The 25,840-nt window shown below is 41.5% G+C and overlaps 1 protein-coding gene across 3 annotated transcripts in view; it reads right to left on the reverse strand.

Annotated features, from left to right (window-relative positions):
• The window catches only part of prima1 (proline rich membrane anchor 1), a 91,546-nt gene that overhangs the window by 43,721 nt on the left and 21,985 nt on the right, over positions 1–25,840 (reverse strand). Inside the window, exons 4-5 of one of the 3 annotated variants that reach the window (XR_013547752.1) lie at positions 19,887–20,299; positions 15,866–19,777 (exon numbers count right to left, since the gene is read on the reverse strand). The exons of 1 other annotated variant lie outside the window; for it this stretch is intronic. Coding sequence is in view for 1 of the 2 variants with exons in the window: in XM_078406804.1 (XP_078262930.1) it covers positions 20,200–20,299 (100 nt within the window). In the remaining variant the exon portion in view is untranslated. Of the gene's footprint in view, positions 1–15,865; positions 20,300–25,840 lie in introns of those variants that run through there. One more of the 3 variants, XM_078406804.1, reaches the window with a different exon arrangement.

The raw sequence follows: 25,840 nt of genomic DNA on the forward strand, positions 1-25,840 counted from the left end.
CAGCATTTTGTGTCTATCTTCGGTGTAAACCAGCATCTGCAGGCTCACATATAGGTTGGCCCACACATAGGTGCCACAGCACATACTCACATATAGATCATAAGATCATGTGATTGGAGCACAATTAGGCCATTCGGCCCATCAGGTCCACTCTGCCATTCACTCATGGCTGATCTCTCCCTCCTAACGCCATTCTACTGCCATATACAGGCGCACTCACTCACTCTCCTCTCACCCAACCCTCCCACATATTTAATTTAAATTTTTTTTTAATTAGTTGATTTTTAATGGGGTTTTTTAAAGCGCTTTTTTATATTCCTGACATTGCAAATCATTCATAGTTACTGGCAGGGATGACAGCGAGCTAAGTCAGGGAGCTTGGCTTAGTCAGCTGTTAAAGTTTGTGCAACTGTTTTGTTTGCAAGATTTGACTCGCTGTCAAATGAAGGAAGTTACATCGAAAAGGACTGACAACCACATGGGGTTAGGCCAGCTGGCAGTATAAAGACACCAGAGGACTACCACAAGATGCAACTCAAGCAGCTCATCGGCAAGTGCCGGTACCTTTATTACTGGCATTGAGTTCATGCCCAGTAAGAGGATTTGACTGCGCTAAGCTAAAGACGGAAACTATAGTTGGATAGGGATAACAAAGGTGGCCATCCACATCTAAAACACAGAATGCACCTGAAAGATCTCACCTCCCATTTGTGCCCTGCAAAATTTCTGTTGGAAAAGAAGATCAGCCACAAATCACTGCAGCCAGTCTGAAGAAGGGTCCCGACCCAAAACGTCACCCACCCTTTTCCTTGAGAGATGCTGCCTGTCCCGCTGAGTTACTCCAGCACTTTGTGAAACCAGCATCTGCAGTTTCTTTCCACACATTTTGTCTGCTCCACTGTAAAATCTCCTCATGCCGGCACTTTGCACAGACCTGCTTTTGGTTAGTTTATTTTTTTGTCATGTGTACCGAGGTACAGTGAAAAGCTGACGTTTCTGTGTGAGACATGGACCATTATATCTTCCAATTTCCTTGCAAAACATGTTGCTAAGAAGTTATGAATAATAAGCAGTTTAATTCCAATAATAAGGTGTTTTATTTCTGAGAGCTATTGGAAAACATTGTTTGTTTGGGACTTAATTTCATTCTTTAATAATTTTTTGACATTCATATCAATGTATTGTAGCTTGAGGCGCTCTATTATAACAACTATTGTATTTGATGTTCCATTTTGTTTCATTGAATAAAAACTTGATATTTATTTTCCATGTATTTTTTTTAAGTGGGAATTTCATTTTCCTAATAAATTAGACAGGACCGTGGCTATTTCTACTTTCCGATGGAATGGATGTGGATTACACCATCTCTCCCCAAAATAATTATTAACCTTGTTAAGGATATACATACAGATGTTTCATGCGTGTGTACTTAATGTGTCTAGTTTAGTTTAGAGATACAGCGAGGATACAGGCCCTTCAGCCCGCCTAGTCCGCACCGACCCGTGATCTCTGCACATTAACACTATGCTACACACATTAGGGATAATTTACAATCGTACCAAGCCAATTAACCTACAAACCTGTGCATCTTTGGAGTGTGAGAGGAAACCGAAGATCTCAGAGAAAACTCACGCGGTCATGGGGAGAACGTACAAAGTCCATACAGACAGCACCCACAGTCAGGATTGAACCCGGTTCTCCGGCGCTGCAAGCGCCGTAAGGCAGCAACTCTACCACTGCGTCACTGTACTGCCCAGGAGCGTGTCCTTCCTAATGTGGTCACATTTCAATACCTGTACATACCTCATAGTATTTGTTATTGAGGTTAAGTTATTAAAAAAAAAATTTTGCTCTTCAGTTTTCCTGGATTACAGAACAACATGGTGACCACAGTGGGCAAGAACCTAAGTGTATTAGAACAATATGATTTCACAGCAGCTTCACAACATCTTGCAAGTTTGGAAGCCTATTAAATATTTGAACTATAACTTGCCACTGATTTCTGCTGCAGCCTTAAATAGGCGGGGTGTATAAAAATTAAGGTCATATGGGCATTGATAGATGCAAAGAGTGCTTTCCATATTCTGCTTCGAAGTACCTGCTGACAACGTTCCTTTGTGAAGCGATAGACCTACATTCATTGCTCCCAGAGTTGAGGTAGGTGCTGCAGACTTGCTGCAGACACGACTGCCTGCACTGTAACCACTGCCACTTTCCAGTCTTTCATTTTCACATTCTACCACGAATCTGCTTTCCTGCTCTTAAAGACAGCCCTATTAAAGCATACGTGTCCACAGTATAATTGCACACTTCTTCGGATCGTTCACCTTGTGGTAGGGCCACCCATGGCAGTAAGGTTGAGGATGAGGGTCCAGACTAAGAACGATCCAACGTACAAGACCGCAATGGCAGACCAGGCGGACAAAGTTATTTTGAACACAACGGCTGTGAAGGCGGATGAAGACTGCAACAGATCTATCAGCTCCAATCGTCTTGGTTCCCTTGCCATTGGAATTAGTTGATTGATTTGTGAAGGACCGTGTGCTTCTTGGAGTGCAACATCATGTACACTTTAAACAAACGTCTTCGTTCTTCGGGTGTCTTCGCTCTTCGGGCATCTTCGTTCTTCGGAACGTAGACCATCATCCTCGACCTCGAGGGATAGCCACGACGACGATAATTGCACATACAACATGGAAAGGGAGCAGAGAAGATTTACAAGGAGGTTGCCAGGTCTCAAGGGCCTGAGTTATAATGAGAGGTTGAGCAGGCTAGAACACTATTCCTTGGAACACAGGAGGACGTGGGGTGATCTTATGGAAGTGTACAAAAGTAGAGGAATCAAGAACCAGAGGATATAGGTTTAGGGTGAGGGGGGGAAAGATTTAATAGGAACCTGAGGGGTAACTTTTTCACACAGAGAGTGGTGAGTGAATGGAGGAGGAGGTACCTGCCGGAGGAGGTAGTTGAGGCAGGTGGTATCGCAAAGTTTAAGAAACATTTAGACAGGTACATGGATAGGACAGGTTTAGAGGAATATGGGCCAAACACAGGCAGGTGGGACTAGTGTAGATGAGACATGCTGTCGGTGTGGGCAAGTTGGGCTGAAGAGCCTGTTTCCACACTGCATAAGTCTATGACTCCAACCAAAAATAAACTCGGAGCAGTAAACCTATCAAAACTCTTAAAGTTTTATAAGTTTGAAAAATGGATTAAAATACACATATATTTTAAATCATAATCTCAAAAACAAACTGGAAATCAATCGGTATGTCATGAATGAACCCCTAATGCAAGTATCACTCAATTATACTCTGTTATAATATCTGGAGTCAATGTCTTTTGGCATCAATTGAAAATCGCAGATTAAGTTGATATTGGAACATCGTATTGTTCTAACAGAAAGGAAACCCTGGTGAGGATAATTAGTCCCAGTGTTTTGAAGACCCAGCTTTTCCCAGCTGTTATCAGGCATCTGAACCATCCTACCACAACTAGAGAGCAGTCCTGAGCTACTATCTATCTCATCGGAGACCCTCAGAATATCTTTGATTGGACTTTACTGGCTTTATCTTGCACTGAACGTTGTTCACGTTATTTCCTTAATCATGTAGACTGTAGATGGCTCAATTGTAATCAGGTATTGTCTTTCCGCTGACTGGTTAGCACGCAACAAAACCTTTTCACTGCACCTACACGTGACAATAAACTCACCCACATTATCAGCGCTTGTCACCCGTGCATGTTTAACCAGCTTCGCCAAGTGTTTGTATTGAGGAACTTCAGTTCATTAATGCTAAATAACTAACTTTTTTGAAGAAATATCATTTTTCATTCTGGGTTTCACCAACTATACAGCGTGACTCTCCATAGGGGAGCAATCTCACTGTCTGTCACATGATGTGACATTTCTGTTCCACATTTTATTTTAAAACGGCACCAATTGTCACAGAGAGGCGAGCACATGCCACTCTCATTACACAAGAACCCTTAAAGTTAATCATAGTTAACTTGATTTAGTTGAGGAATTCATCAGAGATGCTGCATTGCTTCCCCATAGTAGTAGTAGTCTTGTGAGAGAGAGGTCAGCTATTTCTCATGGCCCTTAGTTTAAATCAATTATCCCTTTTTACCTCTCTCTCACAATCTGAAGAAGGGTCCCAACCGGAAACATTACCTATCCATGTTTTCCGCAGATGCTGCCTGACCCACTGAGTTACTCCAGCACTTTAGTTTTTAAAAAAAATAAACCAGTACCGGCAGTTCCATGTGCATTTTAAACATGTGTTTCTCCACTAAATCAAAGTTTATCACAAAAAATCAGCCTGATTCTTAATAGTTGTATGATCTAAATTGGCTGAAATAAAATGGTATGGCAAGGCACCTAAAATTCTAATATTCAATGCAAGATACAGCTGTGATGAGAATAGTGACACAATGGTGGAGTTGCTGCCCTACAGCACCAGAGACCCGGGTTCAATTCTGACTGTGGGTGCTGTCTGTATGGAGTTTGTACGTTCTCCCCGTGACCTGCGTGGGTTTTCCCCGGTTGTTCTGGTTTCCTTCCACACTCCAAAGATGTACAGGTTTGTAGGTTAATTGGATTCAGTAAAAACATGTCCCTAGAGTGTAGGATAGTGTTTAGTGTACTGGTTTAGTGTTTAGTGTAGTTGCTGGTCGGCACGGGCTCGGTGGGACGAAGGGCCTGTTTCCATGCTGTATCTCTAAACTAAGCTAAAACTAAAAACTGAAATGGAAAAGGTTAAAACGTCCATTAGATTGTGATGTGACATTGGAGCTCTGTGCTGTAAACCAATCAGTTTATTTGTTTCCAGATTCTACCAGCACGCTTGAAAATCCTGCACACAATTCAAAATAAAGGTCAGTGTCAGATGAAGTGAAGAGTGATACAATTGTAAGCATGGCAGGAGATTATTTACCCTTTCTTATCAGAACTGCTTCATGGAGCTATCTGCTTCCCAAACCTTTAAAGCATAAAGGCCTAGAAATTCAATCATGTAAACATAGAAAATAAGCAGTGATTTTCATATCCCTAATACCCTTATCTCGTATACCCTGGTCTCCACCCTGGAATTCCAACTGTGTTGCACACAGACAGGTTTGTTGTTCAATTAACTAAAAGTGGGTGCTATGATGTTTGATAAAGTAGAAACAAGGAACTGCAGATGCTGGTATACAAAAGAAGACACAAAGTGTTGGAGCAACTCAGCGGGAAAATGTTCTCTACAGATGCTACATGACCCACTGAGTTAATTCGGCACTTTGAGTTTTCTTTAGTTGGTAAAGTATCTTTTACAGGCCTCCCACTGTGAACTAGCAACTTACAATCATTGTACTAGTATAATAGAAAGAATTGGCACTGAAGAAGGGTCCTGACCTGAAATGTCACCTAGCAATCCCCTCCACAGATGCTGCCTGACAAAGTTTGTGTTTTATTCAAGATTCCAGTTCCTCATGTCCCTAAAAAAGTAGCCACACGAGTTTCCAAAGCATATCCCTTAAGTGACCTCTGGCTGGGAACCAGTTGCCAGCGATCATTGTCTTTGGTAAACTGGTTCAGGTCTCTGTGTACATTTGTTTCTTTGTTTATTTTTCTTCCACACATTGCATTGGAGAAGTGAATTTTTATTCCATATCTCAAATTGAATTGTGAATTCCATAATGGTGAATAAGCATGACCCAAACTACCGTAACAAGGGTGTACACTGTACTATCTTGTCATTTTGGATGTTAGTTGAGGCCATGATGTGCTGATGACCTGCCAGAGTGCAATATGTGGTGTTTCAGTGTTAATGGTCCTTGATTATGATGTCCACTTTCCTGAGGCATTGTGAATTGTAGATGGCGGGGGGGGGGGGGGGGGGTGGGGGTCAAACTGCATGGAAACAGGCCTTTTGGCCAAACTTGTCCGGGCTGACTAAAGTGCCCTGTCTAAGCTAGAATCCATTTGACCCTAATCCTTCTAAACCTTTCCTATGTATGTACCTTTACAAGTGTCTTTGAAATGTTGTTAATGTGCCTGGCTCAAGTATCTCATCTGGCAGCTCATTCCATATACCCACCACCCTCTATGTGAAAGACGTTACCTCTTAGGTTCCTGTTAAATATGTATCCTCTAATCTTAAACCTATGTCCTTTGGTTCTTGATTCGCCTACCTTGGGGAAAAGACTCTGCGCATTCACCCGATTAATTCCCTTCATGATTTTATACACCTCTCTAAGATCACCCCTTAGCCTCCTGCTCTCCAAGCAATAAAGTCCAAGCTTTCCCAATCTCTCTCTATAGTTCAGGCCCTCGAGTCCTGGCAACATCCTCATAAATCTTCTCTGCACTCTTTCCAGCTCAATAGCATCCTTTCTATTGCAGGGTGACAAAAACTGAACACGATACTCCAAAGATGGATACCAGCAGTGGCGGCCTCCTTTCTTCTTTTTCTTATTTTTAGTATGTGTTAAAAAGTATGGTTTGGTGTTCCTTGGTTTGTTTTATGTGGGGGATTGGGGGGGGGGGGGTGTTGGGGGAAACTTTTTTTCAATCTCTTACCTCGACGGAGATGCGATTTTTTTTCCGTATCGTATCTCCGTCCCAACATCGTGGAGTTGGCAGCCTTTCCTGGCAGCCACACCAGGCCGCGGGGGTCTGTGGGATTTTAACATTGCAGAGCTTGCCATCTCTTTGCCGGGAAGCGAAGCTCCAACTGCGGGGCTTGTGGTCTTTAACATCGTGAAACCCGTGGTCTCTGGTAAGAAACAGCCGACTCTGGAGCTCCATGCCGTAGAGAGAGTTTCAACCGTCTCGACGTGGGAGTTTTGATCACCCTGATGGGGGCTTCCATCGTCGGCTGCGGGGGCTTTGGATGGTTTGACTGCCCCGACCGCGGGAGAACAAGAGGAAGAAGATTGAACTTTTTGACCTTCCATCACAGTGAGGAATGTGGAATCCATTGTGATGGATGTTTATGTTAACTTTCATGTGATTGTGTGTCTTGTTGCTTTTTCACTGAGCATGGCTGTATGGTAACTCAAATTTCACTGTACCTTTAATTGGTACATGTGACAATAAACTGACCTTGAAACCTTGAAACCTTGAGGTGCTGGGGGGTCGCACAGCATCTCTGGAGAAAAAAAGGATGGGTGACATTTCGGATTGCGACTATTCTTCAAACTGAAATGCAGCTTCATCAACACCTTGTACAACAGAGCTGTTGCCAGGCTAAGCTGGGATACATCCCGATAGGATGCTTTCCAATGGTACATCTGTGGAAATTGATGAGTGGCTGACAAAAAGTACCCATCCCTTCTTTATTCCCCCCCCTCCCGCCCCACATACGCAGGGTCCCCTTTTGTTCTTGGCACCCCCCCCTCCCACGATGGGTCCCTCATTGTTCTCGGTGGGCCTTCCACGACGGATCCCCTTGTGATGGGCTGAATGGCCCTTTTCTGTGCTGTTCTACAATTCTGTATGGTGCAAAAGGTGATGACTTGGATCCCGACACTGATCAGGATTTTTGTAGCACATCTTCCAAAAATAGTTTCCGCGGTGTATTCGTTATATTATCGTCTGGTTTGCTTAATGTACAAGACAGTTCCAGAAGGACTGTCCATCCAACTGTTAATAAAGAATCAAAGGAAGAATATTGATTGATGGCACATGAATTTCTTTGCCTTCTGGCCCTGACATAAGCCCTTATTGCATTTTTCCTTTCAACAAAATTCTATGAGCTGAAACTCATCATCTGGCAAAGTGCCACCTTAATGGCATTATTCTCATAACGATGGATCAGTCAAGTATAAACTAACTAATAACCCTAGTCCTATATCATCTTCCATGAGAACAAAGTTGTCCCCCTGAAACATCTAAAATTTCTACTTAAAACACTTGTCACAAGACATTATAATCACTTCTCTGTCAATTGTTCTGAGGTTTCATGGAAAGCTTCGGGGGTCTTTTACTTATTTTTTGGTCATACTAAAGACACCAATCAATATTGAGGGAGCCCTGGGGAGACGTGAAGGGCATTCAACTTCATTAGTCTACTTAAAGAAAATATATAGCAGGCTTTGCACACTAATCAAACGTATTTGTTAAGGACGACCTTATTAAGGGGTAAATTGGACAATAACATTCACCAACTGCAGATGGGCAGTTAATTACGTCGCTGTCAAAAATGCCCTTTTCCTCTCAAGGCACTACTGGGACGATTTGATGCTGGAAAACCTGGCGTAGAAATGCAGGGCACAGCACGAGGTTGTGTGGTTAATGTGGTAAACATTGCACATGGCAGAAAATAGAGTTAACCCATGGGTCGGCCTTACTCATTTGAATGACAAAACAAAGGTGTTTTTCCAATGTTCTTAAAATGCGTTGATTTCAGTGTGAGAAAATACTTAATAATGTGCTAAATCTTTAAATCTGTCAAAGGAGCACACTGGAATTAAAAATTAACTTTGTAACACTGCCATTTCATTATTTCAACTTTTTATTATTTATTGCTGATTTAAAATAAAATTATTTTTCATTTTTTCAAATTTTAATTATGTGTTGCAGATTTAAAATAAATACTGTTTTTCCTTTCCCTTCCATTTCTTTTTAATTCATTTTACTTTCCTTCTCTTATACAGCTGTATTTTGGTGACTTGACCTGGAAATTACATATTCCTCCCGTTGATTCCCATGTATGTTGTCGATCACTGCCTTGAAAACATTCAGTGACTCTGCCTTTGGTATTCACAGGCAAAGAGAATTCCAGTGATCCGTAACCCTCAAGCAGAAGAAATTCCACCTTATCACTGTCTGAAATGGACAATCCCTAAGATTAGGAGGATGCTGCACGAGTTTGTCCCTTTTCTCACAATTGAAAGGGTCACACCGCTGACACTGGGAGACCTGACTGGGCAGCTTTAAGAACTGATTATTGATTAAAACACTCTATTCAGTTACTCAGGGTTTACAATCTGTAAACAATCTGTAGTTATCTGGTGTGTAGATGAAGAACACCATATATATATATATATATATATAGGAAGGAACTGGGGATGCTGGTTTAAACTGAAGATAGACACAAAATGCTGGAGTAAATCAGCGGGACAGGCAGCATCTCTGGGGAGAAGGAATGGGGAACGTTTCAGGCAGAGACCTAGCCTGAAGAAGGGTCTTGACCCGAAACGTCAAGGAAAGCACCAAACTCTGCCCCTGCTCGTCCCTCGAGAAGCAGAGAGGATGGGAAATTTCCCATGTGCAGGGAAATGACAGCGGAGGACAAGGACTGATAGTGGCCGAACGAGGAGAGGGACAATGGTTCATTGGCCGATCTGGACCGAGGTGCCAGAGGCCCTGCACCAGCCTGGGGCTTGCCTGGATCCAGAAGACTGGACTTTGAAAATAGCAAAAACCTGGCAACTCTTGTATGCTATCTCAGTGGACTATTTGTGGGAGGTGCAGTCAGAGTCGTGTGGGTGAGTAACTGTCGTGCCACTGTGCGTTAATGGTGAAGGGAATGAATGTGGTTGTCGGGGTATCAATCACGTGGGTGCATTTATCCTGGATGGTGTTGAATTTCTTGAAAATTATCTTCGCCTTCCATCTCCACATTCAATGCGTAATGTTTCTCAATTTCTGCCAGCTCTAATGGGATTCCATCACCACACATATCTTCCCCTTCCCTTCCAGCATTCCAATGATTGCAATCCCTCTGCAATGTTCTGACCCACTATCCACCAAGCATATCCTTCTCAAAGCACATGCAACACTTGTTTTTATACCTCTTTCTTTCCCACCATCCAGGAACTCAGACTGTCCTTACAGGTGAAGCAGTGATTGACGTGAACTTTTCTTGTTTAGCGTTTGGTGTTGACACTGTGGTTCTCTCTCACTCTCTCAGAATGGGTGAGGTCTTCAGTTCCCTCCATCTGCAACAGAGTTACCGCTGGAAGGGCAAAATGCCACAAAGATTTAGTGGGCGCTAGGGTGAAGTGCAGACTGCAATCAGTACAATTCAACCCGGTGTTCAACATGTCAGAAATTCGTGCAACCCAATTTGTAGGCAATAGATTTAATGCGTAATATCATTTGTTCTGGTTTAGTTTAGTATTTTAGTTTCGAAATATAGCGAGGAAACATGCCCTTCAGCCCACCGGGTCCACGCCGACCAGCGATCAACCGCATATTAGAACTATCCTACACACACTAGGGACAATTTTTACATTTACCAAGCCAATTAACCTACATATCTGTACGTCTTTGGAGTGTGGGAGGAAACCAAAGATCTCGGAGATCTAGTAGTCAGGATCGCACCTGGGTCTCCGACGCTGCATTCACTGTAAGGCAGCAACTCTACTGCTGCGCCATTGTGTGGCCCTGTTGACCTGCATGTCTTTTCCATTCTCAATCCATTGTTGCATTATGAGCTTACAATGGCTGATACATGAGGAACCAACAAACAATAAATGTAATAGGTTGATTAAAGCATTACTTTATCATATTATTCTTATCTTTCGTGCGTATCCACCCATTCTGGTGGTTTGATGATATATTCGGTTTTTGGTCAAATTGAATCAAGGTGTTTGCGTCATATGATATCACAAATGTTTTAAAAATATTATTTTTACCATATTTAATTTTATTAAAAATAAAAGTAAAATCAGTGGGTACATTATAAACAGAATATTATACGATATATTTTTAACACATTGGGTCAGCACTGAAAAAACATTATGCAGTAACTGATATTTGCTAAGATGTGTAACAAAGTCTTAGGCTGAAAAGATGACACCAATACGTTTAATCTTTAAAATTTAACTTTTTCCCCAAAGTTCATTTTTTAAAAGATATTTCTTTTGCACACATTGTAAATGTATGAAAGGCATATTTCTGATCCTTAAATATTTACATTCATGCATTAGTTCTCAATAAAGGCTGTGTCTGCAATACATTTTTGATTACAATTGCAAGTGCACAGATTGTGGGTATACTTTTAAGTGTTTATGTCACAGCTAATACATTGCTGGATAAATTTACTGTTGCAAATTCTACCAACGCAAGTGATTATATGTGCAGCAGTTAATATTGGATACTTATTGCTTAAAAAAATATAGCAGCTGGATCTAATATCTCATAAGTACTCGAGCTGCCTGTTTTAGGGCCTGGCAAATGAACACAATACTATTTGTAATGGTATTGCAGAGAAATCTCTGCTGCAGTTCATCTTGATCCATTATGCTACTTTAATATTCCTCTCGGCCTTTCTTTGTGGGGGAATTATTCTTATGCAGATCATCACTTTGGGGCATCACAGCAATTCGTTGACAATCCTGCTTTAATCTACCTTTTCTGATGTGGGATTTGACTTCAAAAAGCCTTGCAGCTGTAGTAATCTCATTATGTGAGTTGACAGGGAGTTTCCTTCTTTGGATTCCAGTCTATGTTGTTGGCAGAGTCTTTCTTTCATAGAAGTTCATGGTCAAGGGAATGCTTTCAAGTGCAGGTGCAGAAGCTGAGAGATCCACAATGACCCAAGTGTTAAGGTGCTGGGAGTGGATGTAAATTCAAAGCTGATCCAGCAATTCGCATTAAGCAGTTCTTCCAAAAGGCGAGGTGAAACTTTTAAACACATTCATTGAGTATATTAAAAACTAGGATTTTATCATTTTAAAGGATCATTCAAAATTCATTTTTGGGATGAGTGACGATACAAATAAGAATTCAATCATAAATAGTATTTTTTTAATTAAACTGACTGTTTTGTGTGAATAAGGTTTGGTTAATGTAATAATTTGTTTCTCGCATTCTGTTATTAGTTAACGTTGCTTATCCGAACCTTTGGTCTGGATTTCCCTGATAAATCCTATCACTTTGATGTGAAAATACTGGCATAAGTTCAGGATGTTTTGGACTCCTGTCCCAACGTGTAAATCCCGATCCCGCTGACAGCCGACAACCCTTGCCAATTCAGCTGTGCCTCCGACTCTAGATAGCTATGCTTAGTTTAGTTTAGTTTAGAGATACTGCACGGAAACAGGCCCTTCAGCCCCCCAAGTCTGCACCGACCAGCGATCCCCGCACATTAACACTATCCCATACATACCAGTGACAATTTACACTTATACCAAGCCAGTCAACCTACAAACCCGTAAGTCTTTGGAGTGTAGGAGGAAACTGGAGATCTCGGAGAAAACCCACGCAGGTCACGGGGAGAACTTACAAACTCCGTACAGACAGCAAACCCGGGTCTCTGGAGCTGCAAGCACTGCAAGTCAGCAACTCTACCGCTGTGCCACCGTGCCGCCCTATTTGGAATAGGACCAGCAAAGTTGGTGCTAACACGAAAGATTTATTCCAGCTACATTCATAAAACCCACTGCTGGTGAAAGGAGATGTGCCCAGTGGAACTTCACACTGGAAGTAACTAATTAAGGAAGGTCATTTCTCCATGCACCTCTTAGAGCTATAGATCAGGGAGACCTCTTTAATTTAAAAATAGTTTGAAGATGTCTGCAGTAAATTCTATTTGACAATAGAATTCTGAAATCTCTCTAATGGTTGTTCATTACTTTGCATGGTTATTTGACTTGCTGATCTGTGGACTTTTCAGGTGAATGCAGAAATTTGGGAAGTATGTTATTTTCAAGCATATAATGGAATGTGTGTGGAACCTGTTTGGATTCTAAGAGACAACGGCAAGGCCAAGGCTGTTAATACTTTACTCAAGAACATGCATGTCTTTTGAATGCAAAGGAAACGGCAGCACCCGGAGGAAATACTTCTGGTCACAGGGAGAATGTGCAAACTCCACACAGACAGCACCTGAGGTCAGGATCGAACCTGGATTGCTGGAGCTGTGAATTAGAAGCTCAAATAAATGTAGCCGCCTAATCACTTTCTGGGATCAAATCTAATATTGGAAATACATCAGTGAGAAGCCAGAGTGCAGTAACTCCTAGTGAAGTCCACTGTAGTACCTATATTGCAATGTTATTGCACCATCATTCCTTCCCTGGTTTCCTCTCAAGACAAGACAATTCAAGAGCAATCTATCTCGCTAGACAGCTGCGCACTGCTATTGTTTTCTAAATATCATATGCAATTTGGTATCATCAGACCACTGCAGTATAGAAAATGACTCCCCACCCCCCTGGTCCAGTATGCTGTGGACATGCAATGTTTCTAATCTTGCATCAGTTTCTGTATCGATGGGGATTGACACCAGTATTAGTTGCAACCAACCAACTCCTTGTGGACAAAATGTACAACAAAAAAAACCTCAGAAGGTCATGTGACAAAAGCAGAATTAGGCCATTCGGCCCATCAAGTCTACTCCTCCATTCAACCATGGCTGATCTTTCTCTCCCTCCTAACCTCATTCTCTTGCCTTCTCCCCATAATCCCTGACCCCTGTACTCAGCAGATAAGGTCTGAAGAAAAAGGATGGGTGATGTTTTGGGTCAGGACTCCTTGCCTTGGAAGCTCCTGTCTGATCATAATTCATCCAAATTCATGTAAAACTAATATTGTAAATAATGTAAAAGTATATTTTAATTTCCTGAGAGGAAATGCTCAAATGTTGTTTCAGGGAGTTGGTTATTTAGTTTCGAGTTGTCTGAATATCGGAACCTAGCGATGAAGCCAGACATGCAGATGTTTTAGTTGTAAATTATAAGGACTACAATATGTTATGGCAGGGCATTTAACAGTACGTGTGCTGCATGTTAACATTAAAAAAAATAAACAAAAACTACTGAAAGTCAAAGCTGGTAGTAACACATTGGGTGTGACTGGGACCCTGGAACATGTGTAAATGGTGCATGTATTTGTTTACCCTTAATGGGAGAGGGATTGTGGAATTATCAGTGAAATGAACTAAAACAAGACTAAACATTGGGTATTGCATTTGTTGCTCAGCACTAATTCTACTTGAGTAGATGGTGTTAAGCCACCTCTTTGAACTGCTAAAAGTTTTTTTTGTGAAGGTACCCTCATGGTGTTGTTGGATGGGATTCAGATCCATTGATGGTGAAGGAAAGGTGACATATTTTCAAGGTAGACAATAGACAATAGGTGCAGGAGGAGGCCATTCGGCCCTTTGAGCCAGCACCGCCATTCAATGTGATCATGGCTGATCATTCTTAATCAGTACCTCGTTCCTGCCTTCTCCCCATACCCCCTGACTCCGCTATCCTTATGAGATCTATCCAGCTCTCTCTTGAATGCATTCAGAGAACTGGCCTCCACTGCCCTCTGAGGCAGAGAATTCCACAGATTCACAACTCTCTGACTGAAAAAGTAGGATTGTGAGATTCGGCAGGAGAGTTAGTTCATGGTGGTTTCATTGTTCATCTGCTGCCCTTGAGATTTCTGCTGTCAGAGAAGCCTAAATAAACAACTACAATATATTTTATAGGCAATACACAGTGTGGTCATGCTGCACCATGGTGGAGAGAATAAATGTTTAGGGTAGAAGACCGGTTAACGATTTTAAGGGTCGTAGATTGGGTACCTGTCAAGCAAGTTGCCTTGCCCTGGACGTAGACAACTTCTTTTGAGTGTTGGTGGAACTAAGTGGAGAATATTCAATTCGTGCTCCTTATTTGCATCTTGCATTCAGTAGAAAAGCTTTGGAATTCCTGACCTGCCACAGTATCTATGATCCAGTTGAATTTCTGGCTGGTGATGATCTCCCGGCTGCTGGCACAGCTGGACATGGTAAAGCCCGTGAATATTGAGGGTAGGTGGCCAGACTCTCTCTTGTAAGAGATGGTCATTCCTCAGGAATTTTGTGATGCAAATCATACCTGCTACTTATCTGCCTATACCTGAACATTGTTGCATATGGTTGTGGGCTCTTTTGATTGCTGTGGAGTTGCAAATGGAATTATATATTGTTAAATCACCAGGAAACATCTCCACTTTTGACCTTGTAAAGGAAGGAAGGCTTTTGATAAAACACGTGCAGACGGTTGGGCTGAGGAGACTATTCTTGGGAACCAGTGCAGTGATGTCCAGGCTCTAGGATGACTGACCTCCCATAACCCCAATCATTTTCAATTGTTGACCAGTAAGTATCACCAGCATTGGATTGTGTTCCCCTTTGTTAACCATTGACTCTAAATCTTATCAGGGATCCTTGGGGCCACCCACAGTTGGTCAAATGGTGCCTGATATCAAGTGTACTCACTCTCACTACATCTTCTTCAATTCAGCTCTTTAGTTCACGTTTGGACAAGTGTGATGAGGCATGGAAGTGAATGGTCTTGGTACCAAACTGAACATCTGCAGGCCATGTTATTGGAGAATGAATGCTGCCTGATAGCACTGTGGATTATTTTTCCCATTAGCTTGCTGGTGTTTTGAGAGTTGGCTGAATGGATGACAATTGGCTGGATTTGACAGGGCTGGTTTTATGTTGAACAGGAGATACCTGAGCAATTTTCCACCTAATTGGGTAGATATCAGTGACTGCATTGAAAGATCTGACTAGATAGGTGCTGGGAATAGAACATAAGTCTTCCACATTATAATGGGATTTTTGTCTGGATACACAGCCTTTTCTGTATCCAGTGCTTGCTCCCATTTTCTGATATCTCATGGTTTGTCAAAATCCCGGAGGACAGGGTTTTGTGATGATGGAAATCTTAGGAAGAAGCCAAGGTAGGTCATCTATTCAATGTTTCTGGCAGAACATGGTTGCAAATTAAAATTTATTTAGAACTTAGGGCAGCATGGTGGCGCAGCGGTAGAGTTGCTGCTATACAGCACCTACAATGCCAGAGACCCAGGTTCGATCCTGACTACGGGTGCTGCCTGTACAGAGTTTGTACGTTCTCCCCGTGACCGCGTGGGTTTTCTCCAAGATCTTCGGTTTCCTCCCACACTCCAAAGACATACAGGTTTGTAGGTTAATCGGCTTGGTATAAACATAAATGATCCCTAGTGTGTGGGGGGATAGTGTTAATGTGCGGGGATCGCTGATCGGAGCGGACTCGGTGGGCCAAAGGACCTGTTTCTGCTCTGTATCTCTAAACTAAACTAAATACTCACATGTTTGGATCTGTCACCACTGAGTACAGGCATGTTCTTGCAGCCTGCATCTCCTTCTATCTGCTGGATTGTTCATCATGTTCACTAGAGTAGCTGGGCTGCAGATCATTGATCTGATCTGCTGGTTGTGAGATTGCTTAGCCCCCATATATTGCAATGATATGCTTGTTGTTCTGAATGCACACAGTCCTGTGTTGCACCTTCACCAACCGAGTCTGGTGTCTTGCTCCTGGTATCCCCTTCTGCATTCCTTCACTGGACCACAAATTCCCCAGCGCTGAACCACTGCAAATGTAGGAAACTAAGCCTCAAGTTTATCATACTTTCTTTGACAGAATTGTCCCCCCTCATCAATGTCTCTGGGAAACATTGCGAAATGGTTAGATGGCAAAAGGACACTGAAAGGATTTGGATTGAAAGGAATTGTCTTAACATTTATAAACCTTGCTCTGAATTTAATAGGGCCACAATGCATCAAAGCCAATTGCTGACTACACGAGTAGCCACTAGTAACACTTGTAAATGTTGATGCAAGCAATATTAATCTGATAATCTTAACAAAGTTTTTTTTTCACCATTGCAGAATTTTACAACAGATACGTATGAATTATATATTTTCACACTGCCCCGTTACTCTTACATGCTTCTAAAAATTTTGAAAACTGTTTGGAAGAATGCAGTCAGGGAGTTAGTTCTGAACCAATGCCATGCTGATCAATCCTACATTCATTCTATGTACATTCTTGCTTTTGTATGTGGAATATGTAATACGCCACAATGTTATCATCACCATATCATTCATGAACATGAACGAAAGTAGTTAACTTGGGAAGTACAAGTTAAGATTTGGATAACTTAAACCAATAGTGAATATTATTAACCAGTTACCACAGAAAATAATAATTGTTCCTTAATTAAATGGAAAGCTTTGGATTATGGCTTTAGTTTTACAAAATGCTACAGTTAGATGTATTTTAGCTGAATGAGCTAAAGCCTTTTTTACACTGGACTGCATTTGTTTTTGAAGCCAATTTGTAGAAATATGTACATTGAAAATCGCCTTTCAAACTTCAATCATCGTTTAGTAAAATGACTCTATTGAATCCCAAAGACTTCATTTGCAATCAATACAATTGGATTCAAAAAGCAGAAAGTTAGCTTTGTTGAAAATTATATTTTAAAAAAAATCTACAAAAAGGAAAAATCACTTAAATAATAAGGTGAGATAAAATCTGTCATCCTGAAAAATCATATTGAACCTGCGTCTTCCAACGATGTTTAATGCAGCAAGATTACGTTCAAAGTTTGACAATTAAGTACAGCATGTTGGAAGAACAAAGACTAAGGTTCTGCCAAAAAGAATTTAATTGATCAGGATAAAAAGTAAAAATATAGAATCTCAAGAGTCTAATCTCCAAATTAACATCTAAACCACACACACACACATTGACAGAGCGTTGAACAAATCAGAATGTTGAATCTGTGGCTTGAAGAATGCTGTAGGGATTTCAATTGCCAGGGCTCTGGAATACATTCTGGGGAGGGAGCGATTCTGTTGGGACAAACTCCAGATACACCAGGCTGGGATGGTATCAGTGTCAGGGGACATTTGATAATATGTGCTGTGGACGGCCATCTATCCATTTCATTTAATAAAAAGTAGGGGAGGATTCACATAGCGTGGTTTATAACTATAAAATTGAAGATCAAGGCCATGGAGTAAAGGAGCACTTTGAGTAACGATAAGCACCGTATGATTGCACTTTCTGTGACAAAAAGTGATTCATCCTGGTTTAGTAATGTTAAACAAAACAAAAGATCATGGTACTCTGCTTCCAAAATGTTGTTCCACAATCAGCGGTCAGCTATGATTAAATGAGAATGCTGGGGCAATGTGGGGGAATAATCTTACATAATAATGACATGTAATAACGAAATATTTGAGGCTTTAAACTAATATCTTTGTGTTTTTACTGCAGAAAACTGCAAGTTTACCGGCAAGGAAAGACACAAAACACTGGAGTAACTCAGGTGACATTTCAGGTTGAGACCCCAATCTTCAGACCAGTCCTGACCCAAAACTTCACTATCCATATTCTCGGGGGATGCTGCCTGACCCCGCTGAGTTACTCCAGTGTTTTGTGTCTTTCTTTGGTAAACCAGCACCTGCAGGTCCTTGTTTCTACAAGTTTACCAGCAATATTGGGCAAAGAAGGTCTCAACGAGAGTGAAAACCTAAAGCAATTTGAGATATTAGGGGGCTAACTGCAGTTAAAATTCTTTGGATCTAATGGCCCGCTTCCTAGCATTCTAAACATTGGAGATACAGCAGATTCATTAAAGATGACCTTCCAAAATCACTAAGGTTCTGCAATATGCTCATTCGTTTGAAAGACAGGAAAAAGCTATTAATGAGAAGGTGAGAGATAATAGGGAACTGGGGATCAATTGGGTTGGCACAGTTGCAGGGCAGCTAGCTATTAGTAAAGCTGTTGTAAAATACACTTTAATTAGGCAGAGGTCACACATATTTATAAAATTAACTATGTTTGATAAGTCTAATGGCTCATTTTCACAGCCCAGATTGGTAAGAAGGAATGGTGTAGTATTGTTTCAATAGCAATTTGAAGAGATAACACATAAAAGATTGATGCATGAGCTAAAGGTTCATAAAAAGTTCCAAATTACAGAAGAGCAATCATTTTTAGATCGGCAAACCATTACGATTGGGGAGCCAGCAGGATCATTGCTGCTCCCTAAGTAAGTTCATCGACCTGGATAAAAGGACAGAATGGACTTTTGCCCAAATTGCAGGAGGATAATGGTTGCCTGGCCAGCAGTACAGAAGAGATGATAAGGTTCATTTCTGGGATATGGATTGTCCTATGAGAAGAGTTTGAAAAAGATTAACGTATTCTCATTGAGGTTTAAGCAAAAACAAAGGCAATTTCATTGAAAAACACTTGTTTCCATGAAGAATTGGCAGGGTGGATACTTTGAGGTGGCTTCATTTGGTTGGAGAGTTTAGAACTGGAGGGAACGGTTTCAGGGCAAGCAGTCACCAAATTCGGACTGAGGTGAGATATCTTTAAGGATTTAGTAATTCTTTGGGATTCTTGTGCCACCAAGCACCTCCTATGCTTGGTAGCCGTGTATATTCAAGGCTCAGACTTTCAGCTCTTTGGACATAAATCAGGCTGGAAAGTAGACCTGGGAGGATTAGCCAATGATTTTTGAATGGGGGAAGTGGGAGGCCAGGAGGAATAAAGGAGTGGGAGGATATCTACGAGGCAATATGGTTTACTTCCTCTTCTATGTCATATTTATCATATAGAAATTAAACATTTGACCTGATGAAATATAAATCACATGACCTGGTCTTGAGGGGAAAAAAAAAAAACTTGGTGTTTTACCAAATTTGTGAATTTTGATCAAAAGCTTTATTGTGATTTAAAAGAACTTCAGACTTGCCAGTGTAGAAAAGGCTTTATCAATTTAAATCATCATATGCCAACAAAGAATAAAAAGCACCTGTTTGAAAAGTCGTACACAAAACCTGACTGGCTATGTTTTCTGAACGGATCGGTACATTTCGATGGGATGACTTCAAGAAAGGGATTGCATAGTCTATCAGCATGCAAATGTGCCTGGCGTGATGGACGGCCATGTTCTTTGTTGGTCCATTGGCTTTCTGGAAGTGATCTTCTCCCCTTTCGTTGTGACCTGTTTTATTTGTGCAGGTAAAGACTATTCATCAGCGCTTCTGGCGCTAAATTAATAGTAATAACATTTGGAATTTATTGAATGTTTGAAAGAACAAGTTGAGATTCACCTGGGTACAGAGACGTCTTGATTTATCGCTTTTAATGGAGACTACAAGCGCAGCAATTGTGCCTTTTGTGAGGTCTTGTCTCTTATTTTGATCGGCAGCTTTGTCCTCCGCCTCATTAGTCAACTGGGCTGAAGGGCACTCTGCTTTTCTGCTCAGAATATGTGTGTTCACTTTTGTTTGAAATTAGGTCCTGCTCCTTATCCTCAGATGACTTTTCTTTCCCCCCAAACTTTACACACATGTAAGTGTGCATTTCACACTAAACTGTCTCCTGTCTTGAAACAACTTGGTGGCCGTGCTTCATTTTTTAAGTTTAAATGAGTACGCTATTTCTGTCCGCCATTTTGTTGTTTTGGGAAGTCATTGCATATTCAGCTCGACTTGTCCCATTCTCTTCTTTCCGCATCGGCTTCCTAATTGCAGTGTGGAAAGAAAACACAAAACAGAAGGGAAAAAAAACCTGTTAATTCTCAGTACTTATTAGTTATGTGAACTTAATACTGTTAGGAAGGGTTAGGTGAATTTTCCGTTATTTTGACAAAATGAAACTTGAGCATTGATTAATTAATTAAACGAGGAAAGCTTTCACAATTCATCTTTTTCTTTCCACTCCCTGTAAATGTATTATTAAAATGCTTGGAAGGAACAAAATTGGTCGCAAAATTACTTACACGTGCTACCCATGCATATGAGGCTGCTGTCTGCAGCCGCACATCCTCGCAAGTAGTTAATATGGATACTTTCCAAAGGTTCTGCATTGTATGAATGCATCCATTTAAAGCAGCTCTGGTGTCCAATATGACACATTAAATCATTTATTACACCTCGGAAATTTGATTTTTCCTTTTCCTTTTAATAAAGCTTACTTCAGGGCCAAACAAGCAATCTGTGACGTAATTTTCTTTTGTAAGAACATCAGAAATAAGAGACATCAGTCTGAAGAAGGGTCTCGACCCGAAACATCACCCATTCCTTCTCCTAGATGCTGCCTGACCTGCTGAGTTACTCCAGCATTTTGTGTTACCTCAGAAATAAGAGTGGGAATAGGCCCTTCAAATTCTTCTGCCATGAAGGTGATGGCTGATCTGACCTGGTTTTGCTTCAGCTTGACTTTCTTGCTGTAAGTAAGAATTAATTACTTTAATCCCTTTGACTAGTTGAAAGCTGCAATTCTGTTCATCTCTGCCATGATTATAGTTGATGGCTGCTTCCACAGCTCTGAATTACTTAATTTCAAAGAGTCAAAGGTGACTGGGAGTACGCAGAGTAGACAGGCAAAACCATCCATCGGTGTATAACATGCGCAGCAGGAGAAAGAAGATATCTCCGTTCTATGGTCTTCTCCCGCCTTGCCAGCACTACCTGCAGAAATCATCCATGCAATTCACAGGCTCATTGATAACACCTCTGTTGTAACGGTTTCATAAATGTTTGATGCTTTCTGAAGTTTATTAAAGTCATTGAGGTTGACATTCTTTAGTGTGCATTAGAATTTCCTGGCATTTGAACTTTGTTCTTGGGATGAGCACAACATCACCAAAAACTTGCTTGGTAGTCTTGAGGACATTAAAAATCAACCATGCAGTGTCCAACTTAAATTACACGTTGTTACCTAAAATTATCTCTAGAAAGGGCATTTAGTTCCAAACCCTTAAGAGTGTTAATGAATGGTACTGTGGTGCAGCGGTAGAGTTGCTGCCTTACAGTGCTGGTGACTCGGGGTTGATCCTGACTACAGGTGTGTAAGAAAATAACTGCAGATGCTGGTACAAATCGAAGGTATTTATTTCACAAAATGATGGAGTAACTCAGCAGGTCAGGCAGCATCTCAGGAGAGAAAGAATGGGTGACGTTTCGGGTCGAGACCCTTCTTCTTCACTCATTCCATCACTCCTGAGACGCTGCCTGACCTGCTGAGTTACACCGACTACAGGTGTTGTCTGTATTGAGTTTGTATGTTCACCCCGTGACCGCGTGGGTTTTCTCCGAGACCTTTGGTTTCTTCCTACACTCCAAAAACGTACAGGTTTGTAGGTACATTGCATTGGTATGTGTAAAATTGTCCCTAGTGTGTGTAGGATAGGGTTAATGTGCAGGGATCGCTGGTCAGTGTGGACTCTATGGGCTGAAGGGCCTGTTTCCACGCTGTGTCTCTAAACTACTAACCCAGTAGGGATCTGACATCAGTCGAGTAGTTTTCTGGCATTATTTATAGAACTGACCTTTTTGGCACTGTGGTTCCCATGGCATTATTGGTCGACAGGCACTAAACTGGCATGTGCAACCACTAACTCTAACAGAACTAACAGAAAACTGCAGGAACACCCCTACCCCTTCACATTTCACGTATTTTCTATCCTTGTCTCCTTATCTCACTTTTTGTCTTTTGATCTCTGGTCTTTGTCAAACCATCTGCCAATCAAAATTCTCCCTCGCCTATATTCACCTATCACTTGTTGCAGGAAGGAACTGCAGATGCTGGTTTAAACTGAAGATATAAACACAAAATGCTGGAGTAACTCAGCAGGGCAGACCCTTCTTCAGACCCGAAACGTCACCCACTCCTTCAATCCAGGGATGCTGCCTGCCCCACTGAGTTACTCCAGCGTTTTGTGTCTATTCTAACCTATCACTTGCCAGGCTTTGTCCCGCACCCATCTCTCTTCCAGCTTTCTCCCTCTACCAACACAATGGGTCTGCAGAAGGGTCCCGTCCCGAAAGGTCACCTATCCATGTCCTCCAGTGATGCTGCCGAACCCGTTGAGCTACTCCACCACTTTGTCTTGGTCTGTAAACCAGCATCTGCAGTTCTTTGCATCTTCAGGAACAGCTTCTTCCCTTCTGTTATCAGACTTCTGAATGTTCTCCCATAAGTTACAGTGTAGTCCCAATCTTCCAACCTACCTCATTGTGGGTGTTGGTTTTTTTTTTCTCTGTTTCTTCTTGCATGACTTATTACACTTGGGTATAGCATGATTTGACTGAACAGCATGCAAACCAAAGTCTTTCACTGTATCTTGGTACATGTGACAGCAATGATCCAAAACCAATATCAATAAAGATGGTCATGTAATACACAGGAAAAAGAGAGAGAAAAGGACTCAAAATACTATAAAATAAAAAAAGATTTTGAAATGGCACAAGATAAAGCAAAGATGGAAACCCAAACAGAAACAAGTATTACTTGTGATACTTTAATAATTGCATACCTTTGGCAAAACAGCAAGATAATGCAATTAACATCTATTTAGAAGTACAGAATTCTTAATGTTTAGTTTATTATTGTCATGTGTACCGAGGTACAGTGAAAAAGCTAATATTGCATGCTATCCGATCAAAGAAAAGACTATACATAATTACAAATAAGCCATCCATAATGCACAGATAAAAGATATGGGGTACAATATTTAGCGCAATAAAAAGTTTGATTAAAATAGTTCAAAGGTCTCCAATGAGATAGATGGGAAGTCTGGACTGCACTCTAGCTGGTGAGAGGACAGCCAATAACAGCTGGGAGCAAACTGGCCCTGAATCTGGATGGGGCAAAATATAGAGAGGAGAAGATAGGGAGCACTATCATTTGGTTATGCATCCCAAATCAAAAGGAAGCACGATAAGAGAACAAGAGAACGAATGAAGTAGACGATAGCCAGCTATTCAGTAAAAATGCCCGAGGAGAGGGGGAGGAGGATAAAGCACAGGTTCAGTGCACAATTGGTAAAATTATCCTGACACGCTGCAACAGTACAGCTGTGCGTGGAGCAGCTCAAGGGAAACATCCATGAAGTTCAAAGTCAGTCTCAGTCAGCTAAAGAGCGACAAAGCAATATTATAATATTCTTTGGCAGAATCAGCAGTGAGAGAATCAAGAAACCATTACATCCAAGAGTTACTGCTAGCGTTGAAATGCTATAAGGCATGTGGTAGTGAGGAGGGTAATCTACCCAGTCTTTCAATCCTAGATAATGCTTAAAGAATGAGCATCTGCTCATAAGGTGTTCCGTAGGGAATACAGAACTGCTGAAAATCCACCTGTTCTGATCCACTTTTTTGTAATTAAACTTCCGAGTCAACGTTAGTGACCCACAAGCCCATACATCATTAACTTATTAAGTCGATGAATTTATTAACACACAATAGAGTCATGCTGCATGGAAACAGGCCATTCAGCCCAACCTATCTATGCCATCCAAGATGCCCCGTTCCAAACTAGGCCACATGGTGGCGCAGCGGTAGAGTTGCTGCCTTACAGCGCCAGAGACCCGGGTTCGATCCTGACTAAGGCACTGTCTGTACGGAGTTTGTACGATCTCCCTGTGACCGTGTGGATTTTCTCCTGGTGCTTCGGTTTCCTCCCACACCCCAAAGACGTACACTTTGTAGGTTAATCGGCTTGGTATAATTGTAAATTGTCCCTAGTATGTGTAGGATAGTGCAAGATTGTGGGGATCGGTGTTCAGCGTGGACTCAGTGGGCCAAAGGGCCTGTTTCTGCGTTGTATCTCCAAACTAAACAAAATAAACTAGTCTCATTGCTGGTCCATATTCCTCTAAGCATTTTCTAACCATGTACCTGTCTAATTGTCTTTTAAAGGTTGTTATTGTACCTACCTCAGCTACTTTCTCTGGCAGCTCATTTCATTCACCCATGACCCTTTGTGTGTAAAAGGTTGACCCGCGGGTTACTGTTAAATCACTCCCCCCTCACCTTAAACCCATACCCTCTAGTTCTTGATTTCCCAATATTACGGAAAAGATTCTGTGCATTCAACGTATCTATTCCCCTCATGATTTTATACATTCAACGTATCTATTCCCCTCATGATTTTATACACCTCTATAAGATCACCCCTCAGCCTCCTGGCTTTCCAAATGCATGTGTATCTCATTTCTCAGAAGACCTCTCCAGTAACTTTGCTACCACAAAATTGAAATTATTATTTTAATCAGCGCCCTAATATTATTTTGTGATTTGAAGCAAAGAACATAGAAACATAGAAAATAGGTGCAGGAGGAGGCCATTCGGCCCTATGAGCCAGCACCGCCATTCATTGTGATCATGGCTGATCATCCACAATCAGTAATCTGTGCCCAACTTCTTCCCAGATCCCTTGATTCCACTAGCCCCCAGAGCTCTGTCTAACTCTCTCTTAAATTCATCCAGTGATTTGGCCTCCTCTGCCCTCTGTAGCAAACAATTCCACAAATTTACAACTCTGGGTGAAAAAGTTCCTTCTCACCTCAGTTTTAAATGGCCTCCCCTTTATTCTGAGACTGTGGCCCCTGGTTCTGGACTCCCCCAACATTGGGAACATTTTTTCTGCGTCTAGCTTGTTCAGTCCCTTTATAATTTTATATGTCTCTATAAGATCCCCTTTCATCCTTCTAAACTCCAGTGAATACAAGCCGAGTCTTTTCAATCTTTCCGCATAGGACAGTCCCGCCATCCCAGGGATCAATCTCGTGAACCTACGCTGCATTGCCTCAATTACAAGGATGTCCTTCCTCAAATTAGGAGACCAAAACTGTACACAATACTCCAGATGTGGTCTTACCAAGGCCCGAAACAACTGGAACCTATACTGAAATCCTCTCGTAATGAAGGCAAATTCTCTCGTTATGAAGGCAAATCCTCTCGTTATGAAGGCAAATCGTTATGAAGGCAAATTCTCACATTATGAAGGCAAATCCTCTCGATATGAAGGCAAATCCTCTCGTTATGAAGGCAAATCCTCTCGTTATGAAGGCAAATCCTCTCGTTATGAAGGCAAATCCTCTCGTTATGAAGGAAAATCCTCTCGTTATGAAGGCAAATTCTCTCATTATGAAGGCTGTAGAACAGTGATCATCAAAATTTATCATATTGAGAAATGTCACCACATCCCCATTCCAATAAAGTGTCCTGATCATATTGCTCAGGTCCACAGATTAAAAATCTGTCAAGACGTTGAATTT

This window comes from Rhinoraja longicauda, chromosome 10 (assembly GCF_053455715.1).
Source record: "Rhinoraja longicauda isolate Sanriku21f chromosome 10, sRhiLon1.1, whole genome shotgun sequence".
Lineage (NCBI taxonomy): Eukaryota > Metazoa > Chordata > Chondrichthyes > Rajiformes > Arhynchobatidae > Rhinoraja > Rhinoraja longicauda.